The sequence below is a fragment of the Neofelis nebulosa genome, chromosome 12, assembly GCF_028018385.1.
Source record: "Neofelis nebulosa isolate mNeoNeb1 chromosome 12, mNeoNeb1.pri, whole genome shotgun sequence".
NCBI lineage: Eukaryota > Metazoa > Chordata > Mammalia > Carnivora > Felidae > Neofelis > Neofelis nebulosa.
Window position 1 is genome coordinate 13,720,056 of NC_080793.1, and position 24,625 is coordinate 13,744,680.

The following is a 24,625-nucleotide window of genomic DNA, read 5'->3' on the forward strand; positions in this document are numbered from 1 at the left end:
AAAATATGTATATATAATCTCATATATATGTATACTTATGTTTATATAAAATATCACAATCTTTACAACAACTTGCAAGAGAGATATTATCCTCATTTAAAGGATGAGAAAAGAAAGGATCAGACAAGCCAAGTGACTTGCCCAATGTCCCCAGCATCCAGGAGGCAGAGTTGGGATTTGAACCCAAGCTGGATGCCTCGGCCTCTTCCAGAAGGGCAGAGGAGGGGCTCCCTGCTCCTGCTGCACTGGGGCCTGTGCGGTCATCCTTGCTCGTCCCCCTGGCTGAAGTTCAGGCGTCTGCTGATTTCCTTCCGCATACCTTTCAGTGCAGCCACAACATTTCTGTTCCTACATCTGAGAAGCGTGAGTCACTCCTGTCGGGAATAATTAGAACAAGAGGGTCTGGGCAGTGAGCAAGGAAGGGGGAGAAGGAAAGGCAGAACAGAGGAGGGTGAGTGAGCTAGGGAGCTGAGGGGGCAGCGCCTGGGGCTTCAGAACTGACCTCCCCCATTTGTCAAGAGGAGAGCGGGTCCCAGGGGGAGGTGGGCCGATGGGGTGGCGGCTCCTCCAGGAGTCAGGAAGCAGGGCTGAGGCCCCCAGCACTAGCAGGGGTGGATGTTAGGAAATACCTCTGGATCTGAGCCCCTAACGGAAGGTGGGAACGTTCCAAGCCGTGCACATTCACAGCATCCTGTGGCTCTGGCAGGATCCAGAAGGTAGAGTCAACAGCTCCTGGTTATTAGGTTAGAGATGACTGAACCTTCAGATGGTGGAACACACACACACACACACACACACACACACACACACGTGTGCACACACACATGCGCGCGCCCATGCGTGCAGAAATAAGGCTCAAGGTGAACGTTGTCTGCAGCAAAGCAAAACATACTCTAGACATCTTGTTCACACTGCGAGGGAGGAAGATCCTGGAAAATATCAAGGGACCAAGTGTGGCAACTTACCGTTCCTAAATTTGAGACAGATAAGATAAAGATAAGATACAGTCTTTCGTTCTCTGCCTTTATTGTTGTATGTCGGTCTGAACGTAGCATTTTGGGAACGGGCTTTAATCAGGTCGTTCCTGCCCTTCGTCACACAGCGTCTTCTCAGTCACGAATCCCCTTCCTGGCGGCTTTTTGAACAAAAAGGGTTTCTGTAGCTATGTCTCGGCACTTACCGCATCGTAGTGGAACTCTCTTTCTCTAGGTGTCTCCCTGCACCAGTTGGCAGCCCGTGCAGGCAGGGGCACTGTCTTACTCATCTCACATCCCCTCTGCCCCGTGCTCGACACGTAGGAAGGGCCACACGTTTATCTTGCCCGCTTATCACGCTCGGTGCCAACTTAGAGACGCCTGTGCCCTCGGGCTTTGTTCCAACCATTTGAGGAAATGTGGAACCCGGGTTCTCACGGCCCCCTCCCCTTTGGGGTGTTTGTGGTGTCCAGGCCCTTTGCAGGCCCCGCCGGAGGCATCCTGAGCATCTCTCAGCTGCCCTATAGAAGTTACTTGCGTTTGTCTTGTGCCCACCAGCTTGCAAACAGTAGTTCATTATGCTTTCTGATTTCAGCTTTCCAGATATCTATACGGACAGAAAACACAGATTCCCTCCGGTTTCTGACAGAATGCCTTCATCACAGCTTCCCGTAGTCAGGTACTGGCCAGTGGAGTCGACGTAGCTAAACTCGTCTACATCTCCTACACCTGTGGCTATGCCTCTCGGTTTCTGTGCCTCGAAAACTCCTAGAGTGTGGTCCGGCGGGCACGGGCAGGCGAACGGGGTCGCAGGAGCAGAGATGTAGTTAGAACTGACCCCGATTCTCCCTTAGTGTGTGGGAAGCAACACGGCAGAGTTGGTGGGGGGTGGGGAGACAGGTTTCAGCAGCAGAAAGGCTTGATAGGAATTCCCGTCCAACCCTTTGTCCGCTGTGCAACTTTGGACAAATTACTTATCTTCTCTGAGCCTCGGGTTCCTGATCTGTGAAATGGAGATAATGGTGCCCAACTCACAAGATCACTGTGGGAGTCAGAAGTGATTTGGGGGGGGGGGGAATGTGATCACAGCTGTCTTAAATCTCACATACTGTGTGCACGCACACAACGAAAAAGAGAAACGGAAAGACAGATGAAATCCTGGAAAGAAAACTCCAGTACGTTAGCAGTGGCTGAAGGTGGATGGTGAAACAAAGGGTGAATTTTACCCCCTTTTTCTGCTTTTTTGGTATCTTTAAATATTTTTTTCCATGAACCTATATTGACTTGATAATTAGGAAAATAGAAAATAAAGAAGTGTAAAATAGGAAAAGAGAAATAATATGCATTAAGTACCAGGCATAAGTTGGCACTCGGTAAATGGTAGCTATTTTTACTAATTAGTCATTATGCCTAATAATAATAATTAGGCATAATGATTTCCTCTGGGACCAGGGGTTGTGAATTAGTCTGTTGGAGGCGGCTGATGACTCCCTCTAAGTGAGAGGGAGTTCTGGGTTCACTTCCAACCAGGCCACCCCTCCCTTGCCTCCCTGATCCTTCTGCCAATGCCTGAGTGCCAGACCCCCCACCTTGCTCCTGCTTCTTCCCCCCCAAAAGCAGTCTGAGCAAAGGTCCTGTGCCCCTAGAAAGGGAAGCACAGTTTCGGGCAGGCAGAGGTGTTCTCCGTGGAGGAGCTGTCCAAGGAGAGTGGTGGCGGTCAGAGCGGGACATCACCATCCCTTCACTGGTGGTGGCCAGTTGTCTAGGGGGATAGAGTGAGAGGGTCAATAGTCCCTTCTATTTCTTCTGTTTGGAGAGTAGACAAGGTCCCTGGGACAAGAGTTTCCCAACACCTAAAACTGACTCGATGCTGTTAGTTGGCAGGTCACAGAAGTTAAACGTGTCCCCTCTCTTCACTCATGGCACAGTGAAAATACTGGTCTCACTGGGTCAGCCCAAGTGAGAGTTTTAGACTAACCTACCAAATTCCTCAGGGTCCCCACAGTTTCAACCAAACAGAATTAAACTTCTGCCAAAAGGAAAGAGAAAATGAGGTCCCGAACTAGCTGCATAGCTGTGAGCAAGTCAGAAGACCTCTCTAAACCTGTGTCCTAGGTGTAAAATGAGAGATCAGCACCGCTGGTCCCTGGAATCCCTGGACGTTCTCAATTCCGTGACATGCTGGTAATAAACACAGTTGGTTCTGAGAAGAGAGCGGACTCGGAGGTTTTCTCTGCTCAGCGGGCAAGCTGCCAAAATGGGATGGCTAGGACAGGGAAGGACAGGAATTCTCTCTGGGGCTGACACTTAATCGGTGTGGCCCCCAGAGGTGACAAACGATGGCAGGACATCAGCTGGTGGCTTCTAGAACAGTGAAAACAGCAGGTCCTCCGCCAGTGCATGCGAAGCCTCCGTTACGTCAGCGTTGGGTGTGAAATGCCTGCCCAATGCCGGGCACGGTGGCAGATGTCACACAGACCGCACGCTGTGTCCACCCCTTGGTGCCCTGCAGGATCAGCTTTGCCATCACTCCGCAGGGGAGGCAGCGGAGACTCAAGAGCTTGGCTCCCTTTCTCCCTTGACATTTTCTGTGCCTCGACAGCATGCTCAGCGCCCCGAGAATCTGAGAGCGAACAAGATGATCCAGCCCCCGTGGAACTGACAGTTTAGAAACAGCTAGAGATAAGCACATGGGCAGTCATAGTACAGTGTGGAAAAGTCTTCAGAAAAGAGAGAAAAGTAGCGTTGTGAAGCACAGTGAAGGTGTCACCCACACCCGCAGAAGGGCAGGGCAAGGTGGGGGCAATGACATTCCAGGCAGAGGCCACAGCACGTGCAAAGGCCCCAGCGTGAGTATACAGCGGAAGGACTTGGAGAGCTTTGTGGTCTGGCTGGAGTTCACATGGGGATGTGGAAGGACAGGGGCTGGAGGGGACAGAGCCGGCACGTGAAAGGACTTGACTGGGCCAGTGACCTTGCAGGCAGAGGGGAGTCAGTCTTTCATGCATTCACGCACTTGGCCAATATTCAGTGAGGGCCTACTGTGTGCCAGGACTGAGGAGCCAGTGGTGAACAGAACCATCACAAATGTCTGCCTTTGTGAAACTCACATTCTTTATTGGGGTTGGAGGTGGTAAGAGGGCAGGAGACAGACATCAGCTAAGTAAACGAGTAAAATCTATGCTCTGATGAATGGCAGCACGGCTGTGGTGAAGAACGGAGCAAGGCGGGCACTCAGAGGCTGGCGAGGAGTGGGCGTCACAGCTGTAAGCAGAGTGGCCAGGGGAGGTCTGTCGGGGAAGGGGACGTTTCCACAAGCACTGGAAAGAAGTGAGTGGGAGAGCCAGGGACGGGTTCAGGGCCACGGCTATGATATGGAAGATGTGTTGGAAGGGGAAGCTGGAAGCAGGCAGACTCGTGATGGGGCTATTGAAATTCAGGTGACCCACCATTGAAGTGACAGGTGATGGCAGTTTAGATTCTGGGGAGCAGCAGTGGAGATGGAGAGAAGTGGGTGGACCGAGGTGACAGAGGAACAAGACTGGGCTACTTGTGGGGTTTGGGAGTTACTCTCTTCTGTCTGGTTTCTGACCCAGGCACTGCGTGGGTGTTAAATATCTTCTCTGAGTCGCGAGCAAAGCTGGCGGCTCAGTTTTGGGAGCAGAAATTGATGAGCTAAAAAGCGTTTTGTCCAAGGGCACCCATGTTCATACCTGCACTGCTCACAACAGCCAGCAGGTGGCAGCAGCCCAAGTGACCATGCAGGGACGGAAGACAAGAGGTATATGCACACAAAGGAATATTATTCAGCCTTTAAAAGGAAGGAGGTTCTGACACCTGCCACAGCATGGATGAACTTTGAGGACATTGTGCTACGTGAAATAAACCGGACACAAAAGGACAAATACTATATGGTTCCACTTACTCATGGGAGGTTCCTAAAGTGGTCAAATTCATAGAGACAGGAAGTAGAATGATGGTTGCCGGGGCTGGGGATGCGGGGAATGGGGAGTTCATGTATAACAGACACAGAGTTTCCATCTGGGAACGTGGAAAAGTTCTGGACGTGGATGGCGGTGAGTGTTGCACAACAGTATGAATGTACTTAATAGCCCTGAACGGTACCCTTAAAAAATGACTAAAACGGTAAAGTTTGTGTCTGCTTTATGAAAATGTTTTACAATTCGTTTTAAGTAATTTACTCGAAGTCACATGACTATCAAGTCCAGCCCAGCCCCAGAGGCCCTCTTGTATTCCTGCCTCTTATTCTGAGGTCTCCCCGCCTCTCACTCTTCCCTGGGTTCCAGACTGCCTGGGATCCCCTGGCAAAGTGACTTGGCATCTCTGGGCCTATTTTTCCTCACCTGCAAGGTGGAGATGACCCTTCGTGGGGTTGCTGTGAGAATTAGATGGGTTCACACCCATCACTTGCCTGGCACCAAGTAAATTATCATTACACATCATTGCATAGCATTGCTCTTTCTTATGTCAGAACTCCCTGACTTTGGTAAAACAGCACAGACCTAACTAGAATCCATGCCCTAGCGGTTGTGGGCTGTGTGGCTTTGGGCAAGCCACTTGTAAAGTGGGCCCAATAATTTCTACCTGGCAGAGATGAGGGCAAGACTAAATAGGACCTGTGTTCAGGGTCCCCAGGGCAGGGCCTGGATGCCACAGTCCCTGATAAACAGCGGCTGATCCTGTACGGACACAAGATCATAGTTACGCAGGGAACAAATCAACCCAGTGACGCGACAAGTAAATTTCGCATTCTTCTCTACTTCCGCACCGTTTTATAGGCAGATACAGCCCTCCCTTCTGGTAGTTGAGGTGTCTGTAGAATCCTGAAATTACACCTTTGTGTTGGCTTCAGGAACAGGTCTGCATCTGATTTGTTTTACAAAGGAGATCTCTTCAGCCAAGTCTGAATAACAGTTATGGAGCTCCTGCTTGGCCCGGTCCCAAGCTGCTGCTGTTGCCAGAGAGTCAGAAACGAGACAGACAGTGGCCCTGTCTGCACAGAGCTGATTGATATTAGCCGAAAGAAGTGGCAAGGATATTGTCACAGCAAACTGCACTGGGAAATGGGAAACCTGGACTCTTCCTGACCTGTAAAGCCCAAGCGCCAGGAAACCTTGGACAAACCACTCCCTGTCGCCAGAGCTCAGTCCGTGTCTACATACGGGAGGAGGACCACCCCCCGCCCCTGTGACTTGAAGCTCTTTCCTTTCTAACTGCATTGGTTGTGTTGCCCCGTCTCTCTCTCTCTCTCTCTCTCTCTCTCTCTCTCTCTCTCTCTCTCTCAGCAGTCTGTGGGGCATAGGGTGTTCAGGGGAAGCTGGACAAGAGTCACCGCCTTCTGTGCTGTACAGACCTGGCCTTGGGGGCTTAGCGGTCAGCCAGGAGGGGCTTGACCCCATGGCACGCTGGGACTCCAGCCTCAAGATGGTGAGAAGAGGGAGGACACTGGGGCCATGCAGAGCCCGGAATGCAGAGACCTGGAGTAGGTTCTGGAGGCCAAGGCTAAAGCAGACTAATGGGAATGAGGCATGGCTCGCTCCAGACCCCCGCTGTGGGCTGGCGCTGCCTGGGTACCCCCACATCGTTCAGGCCTGACTCCCAAGGCGCACAGCAGCCAGGACAGGAAGAGGTGGCCTGTGAGGGCAGGTGCGTTCTGGCCTTCATCTGCCCACTCAAGGGGCGGGAGCCCCTCTCCTCGGATCAGATTCCTACCCCAAGGACAAAGGAGGAGAGGACAAGCTACTTGGAGGATCTCGCGAATCCTCATTTCCCCTTTGCCTGTGGGGCAACAGGGAAAGTGTCCCTGCGCCTCCCTGACTGCTGGTCTGCCTTCTGCTGCTCCGTCTATCTCATGCCAAGGCACGGTCTGCTCATTTCACATGGGATGCCGCACCCGTGCGTTCTTATCTTGGGCCGGAAGTGAGTCAAATCCAACAAAGCTGCGTTCGGGTCCCGGGGATCATCGGTCTGTGCGCCGGCATAGCGTCTCCTCGTCAAACACTCGGTAGCCACCCCAAGTCAATTAACGTGAGGAAGAAAAATTGCACGTTATCATTCAACTACTGTTGCATCCATATGCATGAGGCCGAGGGACCTGACTCCCTTGCAGAATTAAGATAACCTTTAGAGGGACGCATTTCTGAGAACTCCCTACCCACTCCCCCTGCCTGCTCCCCAAGCGCTCCCCTACAAGCCAGAGCAAATGTTGCTTCCGATCTGTGGCCGCCAAGGAAAAGGCCCGGGCTGCCCACGTGCCGTCCAAGTTCTTGAAGAGTTTGATGGGCTCCTGCCACTTAAGAAATTGGTCACATTTAGAAATATTCAGCTTCAGTGAACATGTCACTGCTGCGTATAGGAAAAACATACTATTATCTCTAGAGCTTGCCTGAAACAACAGGCTTGTTCCCGAAACAGATGTTTTGTGAAATCCACCGTGACAGGCTCATCAGAGCTGGAGAAGGGCCAGCACTTAGTTACCAGCCTTGCAAGGACACAGACATCCCTGCTGGCTTCTCGTTCATCCTCCACACCTGGGCTCCGAGGAGATCCTCCCCGTGGTTCTTCCTTCTGGCTCTTGGGTTCTGAAGTTAAAACATTTTACAAGCTTGATACTCTAGACAGAATTCAGTCAGCCAGGTGTGTCCTGGGGAGAAGTTTTCCAAGGTAATGACTCAGGATGTCTTAATTTGGTTCCACTAACATTTACCGAAGGCCTACTGTGTACCCGCGACCGTTCCGGCTGCTCTCAGTCACATTATCTCGTGGTTACTGGTGGGGTTGCCCATTTCAGAAACAAAGACCTTGGGTTGGTGTCCCAGGGCTGCCGAAACAACTCACCTGTTGGCCTCAAGCAACAGACAGGCGTTCTCTCGTGTTCTGAGGCTGGACAGCGTCAGCCGGGCCGCGCTCCCACCCTCCCGAGGCCCCCCCGGGGCGACTCGCCCTCACCCCTGCCAGCTTGTGGTGGCTCACCGCCTTTGCTGGCCTGTGGCCGTGTCACTCTAGTCTCTGCCTCGTCTCCACACGGCCTCTTCTCCGCGTGTGTCTGTGTCAGATCTCGTCCCGTCTTTCTCTTCTCAGGACACCTGTCCCTAGATTGAGGGCCTACTCGAAACCCGGGATAGTCTCCTCTCGAGAGCCTTAATGCGATTACACCTGTAAAGACCTTTTCCAGATGAAATCACATTGCCAGATTCTGGGGGTTAGGGCCACTATTCAGCAAGCTACAGACCTCTAGGTATTTTCTGGTTGTTTCCCCAAAGTCACACAATGAGAAAGTGTCAGAGTGGGAGGTAAACCTGGGCTGGCTGGCTGGCTCTGAGCTCAGACCCTCGGTCAGGTCCTCACCCCTCAGACTCTGTGATGCAAAACATGGGCAACGGGCCCTGCTCTTATGAAACTACAGCTACATGGGAAGGAGCTTTGCGTGTTGGTTATGAATGAGGCTCTTGTGTCCAGCCGATCTTTATGACCTTGGGCAAATTATGTCACTGCACTCATGTCTCAGAGGAAAATGCCTTATGCCGAGAATGGGAACCATATTAAGAATAATAATAGCCTCACACGGCTGTGGTGAGGATCAGATGAGAGAAGGCGCTTAGCCCACAGGCATGGATTCAGCAAGATCCCAGACGCCCTGACCCCGCAGCCTCTGCGGTTAAGCACCGTGCTCCCTGCTCCCACTCCCCAGAAGCTTTGAATCAGAGCCTCTGAATAGAAAAGGGATTGTGTACAGGTCCCCAGGAACCAGGTGAGGAAGATGGAGAAGCCAAAGCTGACTTTGGGGTTTTGAGCTTGGCTCACTTAGTGGAAGGAGCTGCCAAAAACAGCACGGGTGGAAATGGCAAGAAGCAGGTTTGTTGGGGGGCCGGGGAACAAATCGTGCTCAGCTTGGATGCAAGCGGGACACCTGGGTGGATTTCACTGGCAAGTGCTGGACTTGGAAGGTGACTTTTAAAAGCGCCCCAGAGCTTAAGAGTAAGGGAAAGAACTGAATCTGTTTGGCAAATTCAAGCGCTGTCACAGATTAAGCTTCTCAGGGGGCAGAGAGCAAACGAGCAAAGACGAAGTGGAAGTGTCGGTGCTCACTGCTTCGTGGTCCCAGCACTCGATTTTCTCACCTGTAAAATGGGCATATGCTTGTTTCTTCCCAAGCGGTTGCTCTGGTGGCAATAGATGCCAGATGGGAAATTACTCCATACGTTAGGGGTTGAACCACAGCTAGTGGCAGTAGGTACCGGCATCAGCCACCTTTTCCCAGACACCGAGCCTGGCAGGAGAGGCGCCCGGGGGTCTCCCCGTCTCTGCGCCATGGCTGAAGAAGCAAGAACTGTTCATTCACCAGGTTGGAACGGGCCTTCTGCCGGGCTCCACGTCTATCCATGATCACCAAAGGAACTACAGCAACAACTTGAATTTCCCCCTGGGCAACACTTCTGCCAGGGTTTTCGTGTTTCAGAAAACCAGCTGGGGGTACCACCCGCAGTGCTTCTGTTCAATGTACGCTCACCTGGACCCCCCCCCAACGTGTCCCCCTGGCCATGTACCCTGGACTCCCCCCACGTGTCCCCCTGGCCGTGCACCCTGGACCCCCCTCCCACACGTCCCCCTGGCCGTGCACCCTGGACCCCCCCCCACGTGTCCCCCTGGCCGTGCACCCTGGACCCCCCTCCCACGTGTCCCCCTGGCCGTGCACCCTGGACCCCCCCTCCCATGTGTCCCCCTGGCTGCGCTCGCCTGGACCCCCCCCCCCCACATATCCCCCTCCCCGTCTCATAGGGATTTGCAGGAAGGGGTAGGTCAGTGACGTTGCCATGACAACCAAGGAAGAGGCCAGCTCTGACTTCAGCTCCAGGAGGTGCTTGTTAGCAGGGAAACTAAAAGATAGGCTTTCTCTTGTTTTCTTTTTTGGGGTGCGGGGCGCCCGCCCCATTCCTCTTGGCACAGAAACCTTTCACTTCCGCCAGGTGAGCCGGTCAATTGAGGATATTTAACTCATTTGAACGGGCGCCCGGAGAAACCACTGTGAAAGAAGTGTCCGTGTGCCGTGTCCGGGATGTTGTGTCACAAAACGCACACTGCTCCTTAAGGCTGCCCCTCAGGGGGTGGCTGGCAAGTGGGCGCAGCAGCCTCTAGACCCCGGTCTGCACGTCTCCACATCTGTGGGATTTTTAAGCTGTCTTACACGGAGGACCAGCGATCTGTCTGGCATTCTACGGGGTTCTTTACATTTGGTATTCCATTTGCTTCTCACCAACCCCCTGTGTGTTTAGTATTATTGTCACCATTTTGCAAATGAAGAAACCGGTACTCAGAGAGGTTAAGTACCTTCCCCGAGGCCACTCAGCTGGTAAACGGCAGTGCTGGAACTCAGCCCCAGGCCTGCTTGATGTGTAATCCCCACAACTGTTGCCGTCCTGCCTTAACCTTGTACTTGAACCTATGCAGTCTCTCTCGAGCTATCAGGGAGGCATCATCTAAAAAATGTGCCATGATAACTAAACATTTAGTACTTCTGCGAGAAACACCACTGCACACAGTCTGGATGTCTGCTTGGGGAATTGTGCAGTGACAAGAGAAATTAATACTTTAATGAATTTTGACAACAACTCTATGTTAGGGGAATTCAAATGGCGTGGAGAAAAAAGTTAGGCTTTCTCTCTGGACCTGGTTGCTAATATGCATATGCCTAATTTATTAGCCGTGTTGTAAAAAAAAAAAAAAAAAAAAATCTCATTTTGTGAGGACCGAAGTTCTTGGAGGGATGGAATGCTACGTACGGACTGGAGGAGGCAGTTAATTCTTCCTGGCTGGGCTTCAGCTGACTGGAAGTCCCTGATTTTTGTTTGACATTTCGTTCGCACTCACTGTGCTGCAGCCAGGACGCTAGCCTTTTGTTTCCTGTCACCCTACTGAATGCCTCCACACCTCTGTGAGGGGGTTGCTGTAGTCCATCACCATTTTACAGAAGAGAAACAGAGGCCGAGCCTAACACAACTTCCCCAAGGCCATACGGGTAGGAAGTGAGTGGAGCCAGGATGGCTGTTATTCTTATTGCCATAAATTCTTATTGTTGCACTATTACCCTTAAAACAAAACAAAACAACAAAAAAAATGGCTTTCTAGGACCTGAAGCTGCAAATGACACACAAAGGTCACCCCCCGCCCCCCCGTTTTCTTGCCTACGGCAAAATTACACCAAATTCTTCACGTTATTTGTTTTAAAGAATGCTTTTCTTACACAGTCATCTACGAGCGTGCCTTTTCTTTTGCATTGCCTATGAGATGTAGAGTACTATTAGGGGAACAAAAATGGGTTCTATTTTCAGCAAACTCACAGTCTATGGGGGAGAGAGGCCACAGACTTCCACGGCTGTAATATAAGTTTAGAAGATGATTGATTGCACAGGAGAGGAGCAAATGAGGTGCTGTGGGAAATCCAGAGGAGAGTGTATCTGGTGGGAGGGACGAGGGGGGCTTGTGGGTGGGTTGGCACCTGAAGTGAGCTCGGCAAGGTGTGCGGGATTGGGGCCTGGATGTTGGGGGGCGGGCGGTGGGGAGCAGGGCACAGGCATCCGGGCAGTCATCTCTGGGTGTGAATGGGAGGGCCTAGGGAGCCCAGGGGGCGGGGGGTGGGGCAGGGAGCAGGTCAAGGACAGAGGCTTAAAGGACACTCTACCGCCAGGAGGGAAAAAAGACAGAGAACAGAAAACCACCAGGGCATGGGCACAGAAGCCAGGAAATGAGAGTTCCAGAAAGCGTGGTCAAAGCGTCATCAGATGCTATGAAGAAGCTGAACTGGAGAAAGACCGAGAAGGTCGGTGGCGATCAGGAGGGTCATGGTAACCCCAGGAAGAGCCGTGCGTTTGAAGCAGTGGGAGCAGAAAGGCAGTGGAAGCTCGCTCAGTACCGAGACCAGGAGCGCATCGAGCACCCAGAGTGACCTTCTCTAGGCCACGCCCTGCTGCGCCAGGGCTCAGACTGCAGTGTCCTCACAGAGGGTCAGCAGAGAGCCCCCTGGGCACTGGAGAACGCCGATGGAGGCCTAGAAAGAACAAGGTCTTGAGAGTCAGAGCCAGATTACCAGATGCGACCATTTAGAGGCAGGTGACCTTGAGGACTTCATGTAACCTGAGCTTAGCTTGGTAACAGCTAACACTTATTGAGTGCTTACTGCATGCCAGGTATGGTTCTAAATGCTCTACGTATATGTATTAGCCCATTTCGTTTTCACAATGATGCTGTGACATAGGTAGAATTATTATCCCCGTTACACAGATAAAGACACCAAGGCACGAGCATGTTAAGAGACTCTTCCAAAGCCACCAAGCTAGTGAGCAACAGGGCCAGGATTCCAACCCAGGCATTCTGCTTCCAGAATATCTCCATCTTAATATCTCTATCTTAAGGTCTCGTGTGGCTTAACCAGGGTAATTAATGTACAGAAGGGTTCCTGGCCCATAGGAGGGGCTCAGTAGGAGTTATCCCTCTTACCCCCTGACCATGTAGGAATACAAACTCTGGGCATCCTTGCCTGAGAAAGGTTGTGGGATCAGCCCCGTAAGGCCTCACTCACGTTAGTGAAAACCCCAAACAGCACGACACACACAAAGACTGCCTCAAAAAGTGGGATACACACGCCTTGAGCCCCTGGGACACGAATGAAGATAGTTTTGTGTTCAACACCCTCACTGCGGGTTGACCAGCCAGCCGTAAGGCAGTCCTGGGTGGGGAGGACCCTTATGGGCAAATCAGGGACAGGTGAAATCCACCAATCAAGCAGAGTTCATCCAAAATTTAAGGGGGAAGGATATTCGGCCTGGGATATGCCCACTGAATCCCTGGGTACCTGGTGTTCACCGGGCACATATACAGTATACAAAGGAGAACTAGGAGCACCACAAAAAAGGAGCTGCATTTGGATAAAATTGAAAGCCAAAAAGAATTACAGTCTAAGCAAAGGATAACTTCTACACATGGTTTCCCCCACTTATCGTCTGTGTTCACACAGGCCTATACTTTGGTGCAGAACTGTGTTTAAACACTAAAACGCTTTGTGTTGCAGACAGGCGCTGAGTGTGTAATTAAAAGGATCCCTTCATTAGCAGAACTAGACAATGAAAGCTCGAGTTGGCCTTTTCTGCTAATTTTGGAGGTGGTAAAACAGAGGCTAATACAACCACTGATTACAATCGTCACATAGATGGTGCCTTGCCGTTGCCACCAGGAAATCTTGGCTCCTCCTGTAGATAGACAGGCTCTTCCCATAGCTGGGAGGGACAAAGAGAAGGGATGCATTCTGGCAACGGATGTGGAGGGGTGTGGTGGTGGCGGTGTTAAAAACGTGACCCCGGGTTCCGGGCCCAGCCCCATCACTTAGGCAGCTGACTTAACCTCCCAACGCCTCAGTATCCTCAGATGTAAACTGGAGTTAATAACTGCGTCTAATTAATTAGACTGTTGTAAGAACTCAGTGAAACAATGCCCATCTGTATTCGCCGTCCGATGTTTTGAGCACCTACTGTGTGTCCGGAACGGTGTCAGAAGAGAGATTCATACGTGAGTGACAGCAGGGCCCGCCCTCCCTTGACTCGCAGTCTAGGGAAGGAGACCGGTGTCAGAGACAGTCATACCGACAGCCATTTGGGTATGATGGCGACAAAAGGAATGCAGACCGTGGGCTCTGCTCTGGGCAGGGTAGAGATGAAACGCTCAATACTTACATCTTGGGATGAGCATGAGGATGATGACGATGTACAGAGAGTCCAGAAGGTCTTAGGGAAAGGAATGGCTGCTTCCAGCTCCAAAGGCTGAGGAAAGCTTTTTGGAAAAGGCGATGTGAAGTCTAAGATGTGAAGGACGAGTTTTTTCGCGTGGATAATTTCGGAAAGAACGCTTACAAAGAAGGGGAAGAGCATGGAGAGGGGAAGGTGAGGTAGGCAAAGTAGCCCCCCCACCCCACGCCAGTGCTCTGCTCGCGAGGAGGGAGGGCCCGGTCGAGGGCGCCTGGGGCAGCCAGTGTGGGCCGGGCGCAACGAAAATCAGGAAATCCTTCTCCAGGTTCCTGTGAAAAGTTGAGCACTAGCCCAATCATCCACAGAAAGATGGTGGTCAACCACCTGGTGGGGTTAAAGACGGGACAATGTAGCCCTTTGGTGGAGGCGGGGGGTGGGGGGGGAGCGGAGGGGGTTGTGGAGGAAGAATTCTCCTCCCTGCCTACCAGGGTGGCCTCCATGGTCTGAAGCCTTTCATTCAGAATCAGAATTTTGGCCACTCCAGCATTTCAGTTTAGCGGTGGTTTGGTTTTTGTTGTTGTTGTTGTTGTTGTTGTTGTCGTCCCCTTTCCTTCTTCCTTTTTTAAATGCTTTGGACAGGAAGCCAGGAGAACTGGGTCTGCCTTTGCCAGCACCTCTCGCTGGCCACCTCACCCCAAGCGAGTGTCTGCCTCGACTTCCCTGTATCGTTCAAGAGAAAAATGAGACGCAATGACCGCCAGGGCCCCTGCCAACTCCACGGTTTAACTTTTTCTTTATGGGGAGAACAGCAGTGATTTTGTGACGTTTCTTTGTGCGTTATTTTGTGACATTAGTCATCCTCAGTAGAGAACCAGGGTGTCAGGTGAGGGGCAGTTTTCCAGTGAGGTCCGAGAAGATGAGACTCATACGGGGGGTGTATTTAGGGCGAGACGAGAGGCCGGGTGCAGCTTGCAGTGAGATTTCCCGCTCAGAGAGCAGGAGGGCAGTCTAGTGTCTAGTAATGTGAGCTGGGGGCAGAGCAAACCATCATAAAGTGGTTAAAGAAACCCCGTAGCCTCCGGAGTTCCCAGAGATGTGTGCTGATCTCTCCCACTGAGCCTGGTGACCAGACAGTGAGCCTCTGGATATGATGGCAGGAGATCAAGTTGGTGATTATCATCACAGCGGCTAACAGGTACTGAGGCGCCGTGCCAAGGACGATGCATCCACTTTCTCTGTAATTACATCAGCCCGGTGGGTTAGGTGCCATTATTATTCCCATTCTTTGTAAGAGGAAGCTGAAGGTTTCCTTGAGGTTGTATGACTTGCCCGAGGTCGCCCGGCTCCAGAGGGCAGAGCCGGGACTCCAGGGGAGCAGCAGGCTGGCGCCCTGTGGCGAGGAGCTGCCTGGCATCACCCCTCCCTGGCCCACGTGACAGTGTGCCTCATTGACTCTAACTGCCCAAGACAAAGAGAGCAAGAACGACGGCAAGATGCTGGCTGTGTGCCGAAGGGCGGAGCAGAGAGAGCCCTGTTAGGAAAGAAGCGTATTTCGAGGTCTGTCAGTTCCTTCATCCGGAAAATGAGAGGGCCGAGCCCCGTGACCCTTGACGGCCCTTCCCGCTCTGAAATAGCATGCGCTCTGGGTCTGTGGGGATGGGGGCACTGGAGTAAGTCCTCATGTTTGTCCTTTTGTTAACTCGGGGCCTGGCAGGAAGATGGTCCTGTGGCAACCCCAGCCTGGGGGCTCTGGGAACTCGTTCCCGGCAGTGACTGAGACCCGGTCTGCTGCTGTCGCCACTGGGGCCCTTGTCAATTCATATACGCGACAAACGCCGTGCATCGGTGACTCATGTGAGCCTGTAATGGTAAAATAGAGATTCATTTGTTCGGCAACGGGGACCAGCCCCATCCAGATACGTGCTGGTTACTCCCGCGTCGTCCCATTGAGGTCAGTTATGAGCCCCCAAGCAGATCCGTCTGGATGCTTCATAGGGAGGCTGTGTGTTTGATCCTAAGCAATGCAGTAGTCCTGGGCTAGGCTTGGACGGGGTGCCCTCGCAGCCACGCTCCCTCATAGGCTGCATGACATCCCAGAAGTAAGAGACTTCCCTCCACCGTCAGGGAGGAGAACGTGTGTCTAGAGAAGGTGCGTAACTACAATGAGTTGTAGCGTGACAGGGTGGAGAGCGCCTGGGCTTTGAACCCAAACAGACCCAGGTTCAAATCCTCACTCTCAGCCATGTAATAGCTGAGTGACCTTTGCAAAGTAGGGTAACCTCTCTGAAGCTAATTTTTCTCATGAGTAAAATGGGGCCACTGATAGTACGTAAGTCATAGGATCATTGCCAGGCTCAAATGAGATGTTACCCGTATCCCGCCTGACTCTGGGGCACTCAGTGCCTGGCAACTCCTCGTGTGTGAAAGAGCGTCGTGCACCGGTTGGAAACAAGGATGCTAGCACCTGCCTGCCTGGGTTTCTAACCCGGGTTTCCAACCGGGATTAGACTGTATCTTCATACCTCAGTTTCCTCATCTGTAAAATGGGCATAATAATAACACCTACTTTGTAGGATTGAATCAAGGTTAAGTTTGTTTTAAACTGCAGTACCTGGCACATAGCAAGTGCTGCCAATATCCGATATCATCACCATTGTGTTTGTTGCTGTTCCTGTCACGCTGTGCTGGGGAAAGAAGTGATCCAGGGAGGTGGCCGTGGCCAGGTGAGCCCTCAGGAGAACATTGCGTGGAGGGGGACCGGTAGGCCCAGCCTGGGCCTTACAGGGACTGGAGCATCGGGCAAAGTTCCCTCCCTGAGTACTTTGCCTCATCAATTTGGAAACACCTGCCTCGCCCACTCTATCATCTACTGCCCTCTGTTCAAGTAGCATCGCATCACCATCAAGCAAATGGGGCCCTGCGATGGCAGAGATTCATCAAGTGACAGAGCCGGGCTACGTGGTAGTTCCGTTTATTTTTAGTGACTTCACCCTCCAGCTCTTTAAATTAGCTGCTGGGCTAATTTAAGGCACTTCTTTGGTACGCGGTTAGCAGTTTCTTTAGGAATGACAATGCGCAGTTAAATCCCCAAGTGACTGTGGGGACGGGTCTTGGTCAAATGGCAGGGAAAGGAGCCTGCTTACCTCGGTGCAGCACCACCACTGCCCACGAGGCTCTCCTGCCAACCCGTGGATTGCCCAGCAACACAATCCAGGGTGTTCTCTCCCTTTCTGACCCCCATGGTCAAGCCGTTGCCAAATCCACCCTCTTTCACCTAGAACCAGCGATCCTGAGATCTTAGCCTGCCTTGGAATCACCCACGAGGCTTGCTACACTGATTGCCTGGCCCACTCACAAAAGTTTCTGAGTCCACAGGCCTGGGATAGGGCCAAGGATTCATATTCCTAACAAGATCTCAGGTGATGCTGATCCCGCTGGCCGGGGATGTACGCTTTCAGAATGATTGACCTGGAATATTCCAGTAGCTCCCTAACATCGTCCAGTCGCCTGCCTCGATTCAGGACTCGTGCTGCTGGCAGCCTCGTTCACCTTGACCACACTTCTGGTTTTGCCACTCCCCTCCCCTAAATCCACCACTGCTGATCTCCCGCACTACCAAATCCAAACACCCTTGTCTGACCTCCTAGATCCTATGAGACCCAGACACCCCCACCAGCCTCCTGCTCGTATTCCCACCCATTCCCCTTCATGCATACTACCCGGCAAACCAACCTCCTTCCATATGTTCTAGGTCCCACTCTGCATGTCCAACTGGCCACTTCCGCCTAGCTCACTCATTGTTAATGGATGGGTCTTGTCTCCGCCCCCCCCCCCCCCCCCCGCAACGTGGTCACGTGCTTCTGGGGTGGTAAGAACTGTGTCCACCTCACCGAGGCCCCTGGGACAGGGAAGTCCTCGGACAAATAAAATTATCGAAGGGCTGCTTAACTAAAAATGGTGACTATTTCTCTGAGAGACTATGCTCACTTTCTCCGACACTGGAATTTGACCTTGCTTTATCTACCTTCCGATTTGGTTGCTTTCTGGGGCTGTTACGGAGCATCTGCCTAAGGAAAAAAGTCTTTGGTTGGATTTAAATCCAATTGGCACAAGAACAATACGGTGAGCTAAGCACGGAATGTGTAGTGGTATAGTCCGAAGTATGAATTCTGATTCCACTACTGCTCTGTGAGGTTGGGCAATTATTCCGGTTCTCTGGGTCTTGGGCTTTTAATCTGTAAAATGGCACCTACCTCGTAGTTTCCGCCTACCTCGTAAAATCGTTATGAGAAACAAATGAGGTACTAGAAGCAATTTGCTGGGCCCGATGCTTGACGTACAGTAGGTCCCCAATACATAGCAGACAAAATAAGAGTTAGGTGGTTTTTCACAAGAGTTTTAATAAAAAAGAATCCCATTTTATTTGAAAAGCGATAATAGATAAAACATTCCAGAATTTTAATGAATCAAGGATATACCAAATTCAATAAAAAAAAAAAAGAAAGAAAGAGATTACCCCAAAGGACTAGTAAGCTTGATTTATGTTTTCTTTACCAGTCACTTTTATTTCATAAACCCGCCGTTTCCATTAAAATGCTATTAAGTAAAAAGAGGATTTTACAGTATTTGTGATAACTTGGATCTCGATGTGATCATTGGAATTAGCTCAAGCAAAGATACCATTTCTCACTGTTTTATCTCTTCTTCTGTATCAGCTACATCTTTACGGCCTTCTTCCAGTTGAGTAAAACACTTCCCCCTAAATTTGTGGTTTTGAGTCCATGAAAATTATATCTGTGGCTTAGAAGGCCCTTGTCATCTTGAGCATATTAATTGGGATTCAGGAAGGAAGGGAAGCAGTAGTCAGCCAGTAAACACAGCAGCCCTTGAAAGAATGTGAAGGGCTCACGTAAAGGAGAAAAAAAAAAAAAAAGCCACTCCATCTGCGCGGCTCTGGGGCAGACCCTGTGGCAGGCTGAGGACGCTGTCGAGAGACCTCCTCTGACATGCATATCAGCAGGAAAGCCTGCCCAGCCCAAGAGGCCCCCTGGAGGTGGTGGGGTCCCCGTCGCCAGAGCAACCCAGGCAAAGGCCACCACCCTGGACCATCTGCTAATTAAGGGACCCACTGATGGTAGTGGCCTTATCTGCCCGGGATTGAAGTTTCTTCTCTGAAATGGCATTGCCATGGAAGTGTTCTGGAACTAGATAAGAGGTGATGCGTACACAACACTGTGAATGTACTAAATGCCACTGAATTGTGTGCTTTAAAGTGATTAAAATGGCACCTTTTACGTTGCATGCATTAGACCACACGCCAAAAAATAGATGGTGTCATTGCACAGAAGGACCTCCAAGTCTGCGGCTAGCTGTGATGTGTCCTGTTTCGGAGAGGGAGCACATTCACTTAGGGACCGATCACCACATTCCATTTAGTCACAGACAGGCCATGTTGGGGCACCCGGATGGCTTCAGACATGCTCCTGACTCTTGATTTCAGCTCAGGTCATGATCTCATGGTTCGTAAGTTTGAGTCCCGCATCGGGCCTTGCGCTGAGCGTGGAACCTGCTTGGGATTCTCTCTGCCTCTGCCCCCACCCCCCAACCTCCCTCTCTTAAATAAATAAAAATTTTTTAAAAAATAGGCCATGTACGGGGCGCCTGGGTGGCGCAGTCGGTTAAGCGTCCGACTTCAGCCAGGTCACGATCTCGCGGTCCGTGAGTTCGAGCTCCGCGTCGGGCTCTGGGCTGATGGCTCGGAGCCTGGAGCCTGTTTCCGATTCTGTGTCTCCCTCTCTCTGCCCCTCCCCCGTTCATGCGCTGTCTGTCTCTCTCTGTCCCAAAAATAAATTTAAAAAAACGTTGAAAAAAAAAATTAAAAAATAAAAAAATAAAAAAATAAAAATAGGCCATGTAGACAGTCAATAGCCAACTGAAGGGGGCGGCTAATTAAATTATGGTTTGGCTTTAATACCGAATATTTCACATCCGTGAGAAATCACCTTCATGAAAACGTGTTTAATGCCGCGGGAAGATATTCTGGATGTGGGGTGCCTGGGTGGCTCAGTCGGTTAAGCGTCCGACTTCGGCTCAGGTGGTGATCTCGTGGTCCGTGAGTTCGAGCCCCGCGTCGGGCTCTGTGCTGACAGCTCAGAGCCTGGAGCCTGTTTCCGATTCTGTGTCTCCCTCTCTCTGACCCTCCCCCGTTCACGCTCTGTCTCTCTCTGTCTCAAAAAGAAATAAGATGTTAAAAAAAAAAAGATACTCTGGATGTAACTTAAAGTGTGAAAAGAAGGATTTACACTATATGCAATGTGATCCTAACTTCATAACTATAGATAAGAAACCAAAACATAGTGGTCTTTATCCCTGAGCTGTGGGTGACAAATGATTTCGATTCTTTTATACGTCCTCAAAATGTCTGCAAAGAGCATGGATGACTGTTATACTCTGAAAACAAACAAAAAACAACCCAACTATTTATTTATTTTTTTTTAAAAATTTTTTTTTTTCAACGTTTTTTATTTATTTTTGGGACAGAGAGAGACAGAGCATGAACGGGGGAGGGGCAGAGAGAGAGGGAGACACAGAATTGGAAACAGGCTCCAGGCTCCAAGCTGTCAGCACAGAGCCCGACGCGGGGCTCGAACTCACGGACCGCGAGATCGTGACCTGGCTGAAGTCGGCCGCTTAACCGACTGCGCCACCCAGGCGCCCCTTTAAAACACAACATAAATAACAGTACTTTGGATTCTGTGGCCCACCCTGTGAACCATGCTGTGCTTTCTAACAGTAGAGGGGCAACGAACGAGCCCTGGTTAGAAGGGCTGATTTACAATCCTGGTTCAGCTGTGACAAACCTTGCTGGAGCTCGGTTTCTTACCCGGAACAGAAGGCATAAGAGTAACAGTCACGTCGGGGCGACTGGGTGGCTCAGTCAGTTAAGCATCGACTTCAGTTCGGGTCATGATCTCGCAGTCCATAAGTTCGAGCCCCGCTTCGGGCTCTGTGCTGACAGCTCAGAGCCTGGAGCCTGCTGCAGATTCTGTGTCGCCCTCTCTCTCTGCCCCTCCCTGGCTCACGCTCTGTCTCTCTCTGTCTCTCGAAGAGTGAATAAACATTAAAAGAAAAAAAAATTTTTTTTTTCAAAGAGTGACAGTCACCTCACAGGGCTGCGTGAAGAGCCAGCGAGGTACTGGAGATAGGACGGCTGATTGAAGGGTTCTCGGAGCTCTCTTCATTGTCACAGAGCATATTCAAACTGTACGTTTCCAAACCTTCCCTCGACCAAAAACCTAATGAGTACTTAGCAAGTCAGCAACTGCCACTTCTCCAGTAATTTAAGAGCTAATTTCCAGAACACTACTACTCTTTCCTCATCTGTCTTCCTGTAACCTTCGTGTGGAAACATGTCATTTCACCTGAAAAGTAACCACTGACTTTTATGTACTGTCCTGAAATTCAAGGAGATGATGATAAAACCAGCTTAGCTGAAAGGAGATTGTGCAGTGTCCCACCCAGGAGCGTGTGCTTCTCAGGAGAAATCCTGGTGAGATTGAGCATTTGTCTCCCCAGAACCATCCACACGGCTGAACTTCAAAAGGGGTTTGTTTTCCTGGGGGCGCCTGGGTGGCTCAGTCGGTTGAGCGTCTGACTTTGGCTGGGGTCATGATCTCGTGACTAGTGAGTTCGAGCCCTGCACAGGGCTTGCTGCTGTCAGTGCAGAGCCTGCTTTGGACCCTCTGTCCCTCCCCCCACCTCAAAATAAACATTAAAAAAAAAGAACTGGTGTACAAAGCATCATAACGTTGGTATCTTACTTGAGGCATGGCTTGCCATTAAAAGCAAACTTGCCCACTTCAACAAATTCAACGAAACATTTCACAAAAGCCAAAAGCGTTCCAGGTCCTGTAGAGATAGAGTTGAATGAGATGTGGTAAGAGGGATTGGTCTACAGACAAATGCAGTGCCACTTGACCAGAGGAACAAAGAAGCAAGTCCAAGGAACAGGAGTGGAGCATGGAAAGAGTCATTGGTGTGGTCAAGGAGACATCTGAGCTGGTTCTGGAAGTGGACCAGAAGAAATGCGCCAGGCAGCCAGGGCCAGGGGAAGACCTCAAAGGCCAAGGAAAGCAGGTACAGAGATACCAAGACGACCCAACTTGGTGACTGGTGGTGAGCTCACAAGTGGGAACACAGGGGATGTGGCCATTTAATAAAGAAAAGAGTAGATAGTGGCCTTGAGCTCAATACCATGTGACGTGGTTGTAATTTTCCTGGATCAGTTAGCCAGTTGGGCAGTATGTACTGACCAAGTACAGCCTACTCAGGGTTGTCTCAGGAATGGATGTACACGTGGAAAAGGTCACACCTGGCCCTGGACCAGCTGAGCGACGTGAGCTGCAAGGAAGGGCAGAGAGAGGCACCAGCTGTGGAAGAGAGCTGGGGTGCAGTGGGCCCCAAGTCTCCGGTCCGGGCCAGACCACCTGGCAACAGGGGAGGGTGCAGGGAGCACCCCAGGCCTATCTAGGGGTAGTGATAGGAAATGAGGAGGACGGAGAAGAAATCGAGAAGGGCCTTGAGCGCCAGAATGAAAAGGATGGGCTTCATTGTAGGCACTTGGGAATCCCTAAAGAGTTGTAGTAAGGGACAACCCAGCCAGGTTTGCTTTAGAAGAGGTGCCTCAGGGGACACGGGGTGGGGGGGGGGGGCTGAGTCAGTTGAGCGTCCGACTCTTGATTTTGGCCCAGGTCATGATCCCAGGGTCGTGGTATCGAGCCCCACTTTGGGCTTCACGTGGAGCCTGCTTAAGATTTTCTCCTTCTGACCCTTTCCCCTGCTCACGGTCTTTCTCTCCTCTCTCTCTCTCTCAAAAAAAAATTTAATTAAAAAAAAAAGAGGTTGGGGCGCCTGGGTGGCGCAGTTGGTTAAGCGTCCGACTTCAGCCAGGTCACGATCTCGCGGTCCGTGAGTTCGAGCCCCGCGTCAGGCTCTGGGCTGATGGCTCAGAGCCTGGAGCCTGTTTCCGATTCTGTGTCTCCCTCTCTCTCTGCCCCTCCCCCGTTCATGCTCTGTCTCTCTCTGTCCCAAAAATAAATAAAAAAAAAAAAAAAAAAAGAGGTGCCTCAGGTGCCAGTGTCTATGGGTCTATGGATGGGAAAGGCTGGAGGCGGTTGGTATGGTCCAGGGGAGAGCCCACAAGACCCAGGTTGGGGAGAGCAGAGCTCCCCAGTCAGGAAATACTGAGGAGGTAGGCCTGGCATTTATCCTGACATTTTCTGCTTGGGTAGCTGGCAGATGGGGGTGACAGTCAAGGAGATGGGGAGTGTAGATTTGGGGTGAGGGAAATGGGAGGGTGTTTCAGCCTGGGGTGACTGGGGCCCATCCCAAAGGCGCAGCAGGTGATGAATATGTGGGTCTGGAGGTGAGAAGAGCATTCCAAGCCAGAGGTGGCTATCTGGGAGTTTTAGCTGTGACTTTTCTTGACTCTCAGAATAATTTCAGAATAAAATATCCAGACTCTGGGATCACAACATGATAATCATGTTTTTTTTTTTTTTTGTATGAGTTCCAAATAAGAAAATAGTTAAGCCAGAAAACGTAATTGTGCCTATTCCTAGAATTGGGTAACTGATGTATCTTTGCAAATTGTTCATTGAACTGTGCTTCTGGCTTCTTGCCAGCCCTCAATGAGATTTTTTATATTTCTTAATTATTCAATTACTACCCACAAGTAGGAGTTTGAAATCAAACCTAGGCTGCTCTGTAATAGAGTACTCTCTTGAATCACGAGTACAGTAAAGGCAGTTGTCCACATTGGGAAACCAGGATGGGAGAACAGAGGACGGTCCTGGCTCTGTCCTGGGTTCGAGTCCCGACCTTGCCACACACTAGCTATGTGAGCTTGAGCCGCTCGCTTCTCTGAGGTCAGGTCACTGGTCTGTACAATGAAAACAGTGTCAGTGATAACACCTCCTGAGGTATCTGAACTGTAAAGAGAGGAGAATATGTGTGAGAAGGCGCTGTGTCCTATGAGTCCTGCTGCACCTGTTGGTTCATTAATTGTTCGTGTACTTCAGGTCTCAGCAGCTTACGAAGCCATTAGCTGCAAAGGAGGATCCTTCCGACAGTGAGCCGGCCAGCGCCTCCGACGGCAACACGGATCCCGAAGCCCACCTGCCCTCCATCTGCCTTAAGCAGGTGTTCCCCAAGTATGCCAAGCAATTCAACTACCTGCGCCTGGTGGACAGGATGGCAAATTTGTTTATCCGGTTCCTGGGGATCAAGGGGACGATGAAGTTGGGACCAACAGGCTTTCGGACTTTTATAAGGTCAGTGAGACCGGCCCCTCGGCTTGGGGTTCGGGCAGGGTGGAGTCCGGCCCCGCATCTGGCTGGTCCCATCTCCCTGACCGCTTGGGGCGGTGGCGGGTGCGGGGGGGGGGGGGGGGGGCTCTGCAGTGCCGGGTCAGTGCCCCAGCCGGGGCTGGATTGGCCCCGTGGCTGGAGCTAGGCCTGGCACACTCTAGTTGGTGAATGAACTAATGAATGTTACAGATGTGACAGCTTTCGCCACCTTACACTTGTGGTTAAAACACAGTTTTGTGCTACCTTAAACTAGGTCCTTAGGCCACATATAAATAATTGCCCCTCGGACTCAGACAGACCTTGTGTTTCTTAAACCGGGGTGATGTTCTCCCAGTGGTAGTGGCTGGGTGCTGAGCATTTAGGAAGCTACAGCAAAAAAAAAAAAAAAAAAAAAAAAAAAAAAAAAAAAAAAAAAAGGCACATCTTCCCAAAGTGTCCATGTCGGGAGAGAAAAGCTAAATAATTCAGTTGATAAATAATTTAATGTATTTGTCCTGATATAAAAATAACACAGCTATATGATCGAGTA

The 24,625-nt window shown here is 51.0% G+C and overlaps 1 protein-coding gene and 1 long non-coding RNA gene across 7 annotated transcripts in view; one reads left to right on the forward strand and one right to left on the reverse strand.

Annotated features, from left to right (window-relative positions):
* TTLL11 (tubulin tyrosine ligase like 11) overlaps positions 1 to 24,625 on the forward strand; it is a 238,861-nt gene that overhangs the window by 175,340 nt on the left and 38,896 nt on the right. For 4 of the 6 annotated variants that reach the window (XR_009251423.1, XM_058694269.1, XM_058694271.1 and 1 more), the window contains 2 exons: positions 1,570 to 1,653; positions 23,809 to 24,060. The exons of 1 other annotated variant lie outside the window; for it this stretch is intronic. Coding sequence is in view for 4 of the 5 variants with exons in the window: in XM_058694269.1 (XP_058550252.1) it covers positions 1,570 to 1,653; positions 23,809 to 24,060 (336 nt within the window). In the remaining variant the exon portion in view is untranslated. The remainder of the gene's footprint in view (positions 1 to 1,569; positions 1,654 to 23,808; positions 24,061 to 24,625) is intronic. One more of the 6 variants, XM_058694270.1, reaches the window with a different exon arrangement.
* On the reverse strand, positions 22 to 3,113 carry LOC131491397 (uncharacterized). Its single transcript, XR_009251426.1, has 3 exons — positions 2,953 to 3,113; positions 630 to 732; positions 22 to 374 (listed from the first exon to the last, which is right to left on the reverse strand). It is a non-coding gene; the product is annotated as an uncharacterized LOC131491397 (long non-coding RNA).